At 39.7% G+C, this 10,783-nt stretch overlaps 1 protein-coding gene across 1 annotated transcript in view; it reads right to left on the reverse strand.

Annotated features, from left to right (window-relative positions):
• Positions 1-657: 657 nt before the first annotated feature.
• The window catches only part of RRN3 (RRN3 RNA polymerase I transcription factor homolog (S. cerevisiae)), a 27,022-nt gene continuing 16,896 nt past the window's right edge, over positions 658-10,783 (reverse strand). The window contains exons 11-16 of the mRNA XM_012647561.1: positions 10,206-10,336; positions 9,137-9,321; positions 7,098-7,206; positions 4,194-4,346; positions 3,207-3,294; positions 658-2,013 (exon numbers count right to left, since the gene is read on the reverse strand). Coding sequence (XP_012503015.1) covers positions 1,852-2,013; positions 3,207-3,294; positions 4,194-4,346; positions 7,098-7,206; positions 9,137-9,321; positions 10,206-10,336 — 828 coding nt within the window. The 3' untranslated portion in view covers positions 658-1,851. The remainder of the gene's footprint in view (positions 2,014-3,206; positions 3,295-4,193; positions 4,347-7,097; positions 7,207-9,136; positions 9,322-10,205; positions 10,337-10,783) is intronic.

Consider the following 10,783-nt stretch of genomic DNA (forward strand, 5'->3'; position numbering starts at 1 on the left):
GCCTGGGTGACAGAGCGAGACTCTTCTCTCAGGGGGGGAAAAAAAACAACAAAAAACCCCAACAAAACCAAACCAACAAAAACACAACAGAATCAAAAGAACATTTATGTGAGAAGTCTTTTCATTGGGGTACCTCCTTTAATTGGCATAAGAATGAAAGTTCCAGATTAACCATGTCACTGTTTTATTTTCACAATGGATTTTTTCCTCAAACTCCTTCGAAATTAAACAGACTTCTTTGTAAATACTAGCCCTATTCTTCTACATTAAAACTACTTCCCAACCCACAAAGATCCCAGTTACCATTAACTTCTGTGGATACATTTTCATTTACCCATTTTATCCAATACACAAAATCCCACCTTTTTACCAGCAGTTAAAAAAGGAGAACCTTAGGTTCTTAAATGACTTTCTGCCAAGTCACCAAAAGAAAACCACCAATATCTAAACCTTTAAAGCAATAAAAATTTCTATTTTATAAAAAAGTATTTACAGACTGAAATTCAAACTCTACATTGCCATCAGTGTAATTATATAAGAGCATACAAAGCCCTAGGACAGAGTGTTTCATTACAAAATATTTGTGATCAAGAAAATATTGCTTGCCTTTAAATAAATAGAAGTGGCAGAAAAATAAATATGCTTAAAGTTGGCCATTTTCACAAGTAAACAAAAAAGTACACATATAAGAAAGCGAAAGTATGCTTGAGCTTCAAAATGACTCTAGCAGCGCTTGCACAAATTTCTTATAAAGCGAGGGTGTCTTAGACTACCCCCCTGTGTTCAGTTATAAAAATATAAAAAGAAGCTTGGAGAGAAGGATTTCCCCAAGCTAAATCCATGATATGCACAGCCATTAGACAAAGACTGCGGTGGTAACTTCAGTCTATTGTTGCTAGCAAAACCATTCCACCAAATAACCTAAAAAAAAAAAAAGTTTTTTCCCCCTTTGGACAAACTAATTCATAAAATAACGAACTGATGCTGGTCAAAATAATCTGATACAGCTGCTACAAATGAGCAGCTCCAGTTCCAATAGGATGTTTGAGAGCCCAAGTGTAAATACTGTGTCGTGTGCTTATACAGGTCCACACCCACTTGCGGCCAAGGGGAATTACGTTTACCTGGACCTCAATTTTTCTTTTAAATCCATTTTTATACTGCACAAGTATGTCATCTGTCTGATTCTGTTTCCCTAAATCCTTGATCTCTTCCCTACGGACTTTTATTGGTCTCTGAAGTCCCCAGAGATCCCTTTCAGTACCAGCTCCAAAGCTCAGCGTCCCAGACTGGCCATCTCCCCACTTTCTGTCTAGCTTCTCTGCCTGCCACTGAAATGCCAACACACAAATACAGTCACAGCAGAAGATAAACAGTGTAGCCAAAATAAACACAGTTTAGTTAAACAGAGGTAAAGAGAGGATTTACCTTAGAGGATCTTTCACTGAAAGCAGCTGAACAAAGTCCTATGACTATGCCTCTGACACAAACCTATGTTAAAAAAGCAATCTGTTAAAACAGGCTGCTGGCCATACTAGAAATTTCACAATTATGTCAAAAACTGGTAACACAAAAAAATGTACACATTAAACAGGCAGTCTTCGAAATTTATCATGAACTCCACTGTAAAATATTGCACATGATATTCAGTCTTTTCCTTTTGTCTGTCAGGACAACAAAAAAGAAAAAAAACCACATTTCTGTTCAGACACTAGATTAAATCTAACTTGCAAGTACAATGCCTGAGGCACATACTCATCATAGTTCAAGCAACGCCCAAGCAGCACAGACCAGGTGCCGAAGGGCACGGTGGGGAGGCACGGGGCTCGTTTCAGTCACGAATCCTCGAGGTCACAGGGACTGGTCTGGCATGTACAACACAGGTGGGGAGCCCACGCTGCTTGAAGGACTTCGGAAGTGCGCATCGAAGGAGCTTGGTGTAATCCCAATCACAGTATCATTCTGGGCCACTTCACCTTTTAAAAAATCATCATCTTCATCTTCTAGTGTCTCCTGTATAAAGAGAAATCATGAGTAAGACTATAAGTGGTGACTGAAAAGTTTTCAAGAATTCCTTTCCTCAAGAACGTGCTACTTTTGTAAAGATGATGGTGAAGGAAATAATCTTAATTTACTGAAAATTCTGATTTGCGAACAGATTTTAGGCTCAATCAGGACAGGTAACAGGACACATCATTCTTGCTCAGTGTTACAGCTCCTGTATCTAACACAATGTGAATGAATCATGCCCCCCAACAAATGCAAAATATAAGGAAAAATATAAAATGAGCTTTCCAATGATTACTATAATTAAAAAAAGGCATATTATTAGAATCTTGTGGGTTAAAAAAATAACAAAAAAAGGCATATTAAAGCTGACTTTTAATGTGGAAATAAATGTGCTACAAAATAAACACAGAGTGACATAATGTAACACTGGGTTCTAATTTTCTTCTTTGGCAATACTGTGCCAGCTCCACCTAACGTCTGCTGGAGGACATGCCACAGATCTGCGTCTTCACCACACATTCGTGGAGATCTATGACAATGTAAACTTCTACGATAATTTCAACATGAGGCAAGTTGAGATTGTTACTTGCTGGTAATGATCAAGTGGTAAAGATCTAAATTTGTTCAGCTAATTTGTAATTAACCTTCACTCCCCTAAGCCATTATGTAAAGTATTATCATAAACCCAAAAACTAGCTGGGCATGGTCACTCAGGCCTATAATCCTAGCACTCTGGGAGGCTGAGGTGAGAGGATCACTTGAGGCCAGGAGTTTGAGACCAGAATGGGCAACACAGTGAGACCCAGACCCTACAAAAAATAAGAAAAATTAGCCAGGTGTGGTGGTGTGTGCACCTATATAGTCCCAGCTACTTGGGAGGTCAAGGCAGGAGGATCACTTGAGCCCAGGAGTTTGAGGCTGCAGTGAGCTGTGACTGCACCACTGTAGTCTAGCCTGGGCGACAGAGTAAGACTCTGTCTCAAAGTAAGTAAATAAATAAACATTTAAAAAAATAATAATAATAACAAAACCCCCAAAACTCTTAATAATAAGAATATAACCTGGGCTTGGAATTTTGTAAATGCAAAATGAGTAAAATGTAGTATTCTTAAAGTGTAACACTGCTGTTTACTATTTGACTATGACGTATAACCACAATGAAGATTCCCAGAAAGTGTGTTGAATCACAAATTTACCTTTTTAATGGGTTTCTTAAACTCTTGAAGCTCTTCAGCACTCATGTCTTCCCATATCTGATAAATAGGATCTATGAATTTCTTTGACCTGTGACCAAAGATCACATTTCAAAGACAAGTTCAATACAGCAACAAAAGTCAAAACGTGTTCAGTTCTCTTCTCATAAGACCCATTTCCCAAAACTGAGGAGTGAAAAAAAACTATGGCTCAAGTAATAACAATGTTCAGAAGTACCCTACGTAGGTACTGTAACTAACGCAGCTCTTTCGCTCATGCAGATGGAGCGCCACGCCTCCTGTCTCTCATCTTTCCATTTTCAAGTGAAACTGTTCTAAACTTTATAAAGACTGACGACCGAGTTATAGTACATCCAAATGAAGACAGAATTGTAATATTCTGGAACTCCCTTTTTTATATTCCTACAGTAACTTGCTGAAAGATAATTCTAGGAAAAACAACTAATCTGGTTTCCATCAACCAAGACTTAGGGGATCAGACAATCCCAGGTGGTCATGCTGCTTGTTAGAAACTGCACAATAAGCAAAGATCTTGCTTACTTATACAATCACATGGCTTTTCTTTATCCTGAACAACAGTATAGGATGTGGTCTCTAAAGGAAGGAAGAAGTTACTTGGCAAAAAATTATGAGCCAGGAAAAGACAGCACCCCACCTTATCCTGTCATCTTTATCCCAATACCAAGAAAAGAAGAAAAGAGGAAAGGAAAGCAAAGGGAAGGGAAAGGAAGGGAAAAGGAAAAGGAAAGAAAGAAAAACACCCTTGGTATCAATCTTGGTTCCTACTGAGGTGTAGATCTATAAACCCTAGTGCGCCTATGATGCTTGGCAGATTCTGCTACGCATTCTCTAGGTTAGGCCTGTGAAACATGTGCATGGAGACCATGAGACCCTAGCTAGGAAGGACCCCTTATGACAAAGAAACCCTAAATTCACCACCAACAGTGTCACCTGTTTAAGAGTACCTACCTCTTAAGCACACAAGGATCAAAGGGGAAAAAGGTGTCAAGTGGGTTCGTGCAGGTTTGCACCAAGTCCCCTCCAGCTGTATTTCTAATAACTGGTAGCATCTGGCGATTGTTCCTCTCAATGATGGTATAGCAGAAGACTAGCTGGTATTTACTGTGGAACACCAAAACCAACACAGAAGGAGGCATTAACATGCTGGAGTTACTGTGCATAGACGTGACTAGTGTATGACAACTACACTGACCACGCAGATAATGCTGAATGTAACAAGTGCTAGTAAAAATAATATAAAGCAGTCCAGGTACAGTAGGTCACACCTGTAATCCCAGTATTTTGGGAAGCCAAGGCAGGAGGACTGCTTGAGCCTAGGAGTTCGAGACTACCCTGAGCAACATAGTGAGACCCCATCTCTACAAAAAATAAAAAATTAGCTGGGCATGGTGGCATGCACCTGTAGTCCCAGCTACTTGGGAGGCTGCGGCAGGAACATCACTTGAGCCCGGGAGTTTGAAGTTGCAGTGAGCTACAAGGCCACTGCACTCTAGCCCGGGCAACAGAGCAATGGGCAACAGAGCAAGAGTGGGTCTGCTACTATACAAGTTTGCTAAGGAGAAAGAAAATGTGGTTGTGACTTAGAATATAAAATTGGGCTTAGATTAATAGGTATTACTAAAAATTAATATGTTTGCAAGGTAAAACTCTTTTAGTCTGCATAATTATCTAGGTGTCTTTAATTATTTTTACTGCTTGCAAAAGAATCAGGGGATTGGTGAAAAGGGGATTCAGGAGTTACTGAGGCAAGTGGTGGCTGTTGACGGACAGACTTGGCTGCTCATGAAGATGAAATTAGGACTTTACTGAAGGAGGGACATGGGATTGGCCAAGTCACGATCTCAGAAACTGGTAAAAAAAGGAACAGGCATGGTGAGTGGGAACAGTTAAATAGAAGACTTCATAATAGAAAAACAACAGGACCATTATGTTGTCACTTTCTCTGGTAGTTATCTCTGTATGATTCAGCAACGTGAAAAATCATTCACAGAACTTCTTCTCCAAGATAAGGATTTAGCTCACTTCTGCCACTCTCTACCTCCCCTTCCCACAACAGTATTCATTCAGGTATTTATCCTCAGGTTCTCAGGTCACTACGCAACTTCGGGCAGCATATTAAATATTTCTATTTGTATTACATCAGCCAAGGATCATATTTACTCCTCCTCCTGGTGGGAGTGTAAATCAGCAAAACCACCCTGGAGGATGGTCTGTACTAGCTGGTGAAGTTGAAGATCTGTATCTCCCACCACCCAGCAACCACACACTTCCAGGTGTGTGACAAGGAAGCGCATGTCTGTACACTGGGACACACACGCAACAATGGTCCTGAGCTGTTGTTCCCAACACTGAAAAATGGACACAGCTGAAATCCCAAAAAGACTCAAGTAAAAAAAAGTTAATAGATTACACAGGAGTTAAAATCAAAATAAGGGCCAGGTACAGCGGCTCACACCTGTAATCCTAGCACTTTGGGAGGCCAAGGCAGGAGGATCGCTTGAACTCAGGAGTTGGAGACCCTGTCTCTACTAATAGAAAAAATGAGCCCGGCGTCCTGGCATGCAACTGTAGTCCCAGTTACTCAGGAGGCTGAGGCAGGAGGATCACCTGAGCCCAGGAGTTTCAGGTTGCAATAAGCTACAATGATGTCACTGCACTCTACCCAGGGTAACAAAGCAACACTCTGTCTCAAATAAATAAATAAACATCTCACTCCTCACCTCAAATGCACACACCAACCCCCAATCTAGAGCCTCTAGACCAGTCGGCTCAAGCGCAGCCCTCTGCCCTTCCCAGAGAATATTCCATGGCGTGGCTGCCTCTGTTTTGCTTCATTAGTTCTCACTCTTCGCAATGTTTCCCATCTCAGCAACGTGCTGAAAGCTTCTACCCACTAAATGCTATTGCTTGTTGGCTTCTATATTCCTTTTTTTAATCCTTTATTATCCTTTTTGAGATCTTAGGAGAGATAGGACACCTGGAACTACCATGTAATCATGAGGGCTGGCAGGATGAGAAAAGTAAAATAAAATAAATAAAAGGATACCTGGAACTAGATAGATGCTCAGCAAAACAGAATTAATGTTGCTGAACAAGAGCAGCCAGCTGTCCAAAGGGGACTGAGGGACAAAAAAGGAATAGACTCTTAGCTGTTGAAGATTATAAGCTATGATCCTGCCTGCATATCCTAATTGAATGCCCATGGCCTCCAATTCGCTTTCTCCATAAAGCAGAATAAATTAGTGAATGTTTACAAAAGAGCCAGATGGCCTGCATTCAAATCCAACTCTGCCACAGTCTGGCTGTATGACTTCACGGCAGTAATTTAAGCTCTCTGTGCCTCTATTTCCCGGTTTATAAGTGGGGTTAGTAATACAGTCACAGAGTTAGTTATATGAGGATTAACTGAGTTCTATGTCAAGTGCTTAGAGCTGTGCCTGGCACACAGTAAAGCCAATGTATTAGCTATAGCCAGTAGGCCAGAGATACTATAGTCTCTAAACCAACCTCCTATTGATGGCTGTTTACTTCATGTCCAGTTTATTTTTATTACTATTACAGGTGTCACTCAAACAAGCATCTCTGGTTTGCACCTCTCAGCCTACTAGCTGCCTTATTTATTTCAAAGTGACAAGCTTCTGCTGAATTACACCCTTTGGATAAAAAGTAGTAGCAATTTCCAATGCCATCTGAGTTTAAAAATAATAGCTGCACTGCAGTATTTCCCGCAAGGACTGAGTTACTGGTTTTTTAGTGTTACTTATTTCACAGAAATTTAATGGAATCTTACAATACTAATATGAACACAAACTTACTTTTAAATAACTTCCATCAAGAAAGTATATAACTTACTTTGTGATAGCAGCAAAAAAGTTAACCACCGAGGGCAGGCAAATCTTCAGAGGATTTAGCTGACTCATCACTATACGTTCAAAATTTAGACTTTGAAGATACCTCAAACCTTTGATTAAAAAACAAAAAAAAATTTTAAGGTACCAATCTAATTGAAAAGCCTGTATCTTTAAAAGCACAAATCGTCACGCATTAAAAAAACAATTAAAAAAATTATTTGCAGAAATGCTGCGAATAAAGGTCCATGTAGGTAAGTGGCACAGTGTATGGCCAAGAATATCACTAGGCCAACTACATTCATTTATGACAAAGGCAGCTTTTCTAATGAAAACAGTTTGTTCTTTTCAAGGTCCAGGAAGTAAGCACATGTTCCTAGTGGGCTATAAGATTATATGACAATTTAGAATTCGTATGTTTGTAAGCTCAGTATATGCTAAGTTTATAGAGAAGGGGAAAAAAGATCTTGTGATCTGATTCCAGAAAACAATCATGACAGGCAACAAAACAGCAACCTCATTTTAACTTGCATGTCTTAAATTATCAGTGATGCTGAGCATTGTTTTCAGGCGCACATTACCCGTCATATTTTAACAAGAAAATTCTGAAGGTAGAAGGCAAATTTAGACACAAACCTCTATCTTGGAACTAATGAATATAATTCTCTCTTACGTTAGTAAAATAAAGACACCACATTTATTTTAAGATGCAAGCAGATCAATTTGTGCTTCGGTATATTTTCCTAGAGTTTCTTGGATATGTATTTCAATAAAAATTGCATAAATGAGATAATATCGTGGCTTATAAGAAATACATCCTCTTTAACCAAGATTCCTGGCATCAGAGAGAGGCTTCCAATGGTGCCCCAGTGGCACCAGCAAAAAAAAAAAAAAAGATTCCTGGCATTTATTTATATAAAGAAAAGCAGAGATTTTATTCACCTTATGAAAAGTCTTGTTCTCCTACTAGTTCATACAACTAACTTTAACCCACACATCTTTTTAGAAGTATGAAGTAAACACAACCCATACAAGATTCAGTTTAGGGCCATGGTTCTTAGCCCAAGGAGACTGTGCCCCCTGCAGAGGACATTGGACAATGTCTGGAGACAGTTTTAGTTGTCACAACTGGGGGTGGTACGGAGTTGCTGTTAGCAGCTAGTAGGTGGAGGTGAGATGCGGCTAAACATCTAACCCCTGGTCCTGGGCCTGTTAGGAACTGGGCCACGCATCACTGCCTGAGCTCTGTGCCACTCCACCCTGTGGAAAAATTGTCTTCCATGAAACCGATCCAAAAAGGCTGGGGATCGCTGACGTACAGGACAGCCCCCCACAATGATGGCTTACACACCCCAAAATGTCAACAGTGCTGAGGTTGAGAAGCCCTGGCTTAGAGGATACAGCCTATTAAACCATTTGAATTATTCATGAAAGTAAACAAAACAACTTAAATTGACTTAATTACATTGTTCTTAGGGAATCTCTTCAATTAAAATACACTAATCTAATAACAAGTTTCAACTGATAGATTACTAAAACCTCATTAATTCTCAAGTCTTCAGATAGAGGAGTTTCACACTCTTGTGTATGAACACAAGCTATACAGTCTGCCTTCAACTTCTAATCCTGCCAATAACTACGTGACCCTGGGTGAATTACCTCCCCGTGCGTTGGCCTTGTCTGTAACGTGGGAATCCCTGTCATTCACTGGGCTGTTTCCAGAACAAGGAGGAGTGCTGGAAGCTTTGTGTAGGGCACTGGATAGCCCAAGGGCTCAGCCTCTCCACCGAAGAGGTCTTCACTTTTCATATCCTCTGGAGCAGGGGTTCTCAACCTCAAACCTATCAACAGTTAAGAGGAGGCTTAAGGGGTTTTTAGGGGACTAGGAGCTGCTTGAAATTATTTGTAAAAGTATGGGTGTACATGTGGTTTTCTGAATCCATAGTTTTTATCAACATCACAAAAGTAAAGGATCACCATTCTAAAAGGTAGTAAGCACACAAGGAAAATCCAGTTTGAGTCCGTTAACCCTGTATCACTGACCTTCCTTCAGGTTTCCACTTAAAAGCTGCTTGTGTCTAAAAACAAAAGTGTAGAACACAGCTTGGCAAGCTGAATAAAACGGTCCGTGGAGAGCAACATCACAAAAAGCCTTTGTTCCCAAATCCTGGTTATTAAGGTACATGTGCAGCCAGTTAACCAAAAGATCTAGGCATGATTTTATAGTACTAGAGAAAAGAAAAATTCAAGTCAATTTTATTTACTTCATTAAAAAAACTAGAGTAACGTAAAAACAAATAATTCCCTCATTACAAACTACGAAAAGCTCTTTAAATGTTACCCATGGGAATAGAGGAGGAGCAAAGGAAGGAAGGAAGAAAAAAGATGGGTTGTTGGGAGGACAATCTTCCAATTACAAGGTAGGACAGCTCCGACCTTCCAGGAATAGATAAATGTCCCAAGGGATGGAGAACAGTTTCTCCTAATCAACTCAGAAGGGCTTCTCCAATGGCCTTTCAGCTCTCTTAGGGTGATATGGCCAAACAGGGCACATTTACCCACATCTCACAAAACACAGACAGACTGGTGGACTTCACTATTCCCTGTGGGATTCTGATGAAGTCCTATCGCCAAGAATTTAGTTGTTGGGGATGAGTTTTTAATAGCATTATTGCCCAAAGATATCTTCATGGATCACTGGAAGAAACTGGCCTCCTAGACAGGTCTATTACCTTTAAAAGGGTTTTTCTTCAGCTTTAACAGATACAACTGATTCGGAATGCAAATGAAAAAGGACAAACCTACGAAAAGAATCAAAACAGTATACAACACTGTACACTATCCATGAAGACAAATGGATCTTCAAATTCAAGTGTAACCACACAGAAAAGGTGACAAAAGCCATGCATATGAGGTTTTATATCTAAAAAAGGAGACATTTTATTCCAAAATCACATCTTAGAAATAAACATCTTGCATAGAGGGGGGGGAACAGATTTTTTTCGCTTTAAAGACAGACCAAAAAAATTAAGACATATTTCTGACTTGAGACAATGCTATACTCTTTTTAAAGCATGATATTAAAAAGTGCTTGGAAAATTAGGTTACTTACATAAGAGGGATAAATTTAGCTCTTGCCAAAAAGCTTCCAATATAATTTCCAGCAGCTTGCCTGATGATGGCAGGGTTATTTGGATCCTGCAATTTTTTCCAGAGATGTTCCAAAAATGCTTCAGCAAATCCCTATAAAAAGAGAAGGTGTTGGTCTGATTTTTTTTAATGCTTAAAATAGTTTGGCTAGCAGAATCCTAAGATTTTTACTTTACCCATGTGGGAAGAAAGTTCTAGTATCTCAGTTATACTGCTAGATAAACAATGAACACAGTTATGGCTTTTCCTTTTTCTTTTACAAGACAGGGTCTCACTGTTGCCCAGGCTGGAGTGCAGTGGTGCGATCATAGCTCACTGTAATGGTTCTTATTTTTTAAAACACCTTGAGATAATACTATTAAAAACAAAAGGTATCCCAGGTATTAAATAATCCAATGGGCTGGGCACAGGAGCTTACAACGGTCCTAGCACTTTGGGAGGCCAAGGCAAGAGGATCGCTTGAAGCCAGGAGTTCCAAACCAGCCTGGGCAACATAGTGAGATTCTGTGTCGTTTTTTTTTTTTTTTTTAATTAGCTGGG

The sequence above is a fragment of the Propithecus coquereli genome, unplaced genomic scaffold (assembly GCF_000956105.1).
Source record: "Propithecus coquereli isolate 6110/MARCELLA unplaced genomic scaffold, Pcoq_1.0 Scaffold27, whole genome shotgun sequence".
NCBI classification, from domain to species: Eukaryota; Metazoa; Chordata; class Mammalia; order Primates; family Indriidae; genus Propithecus; species Propithecus coquereli.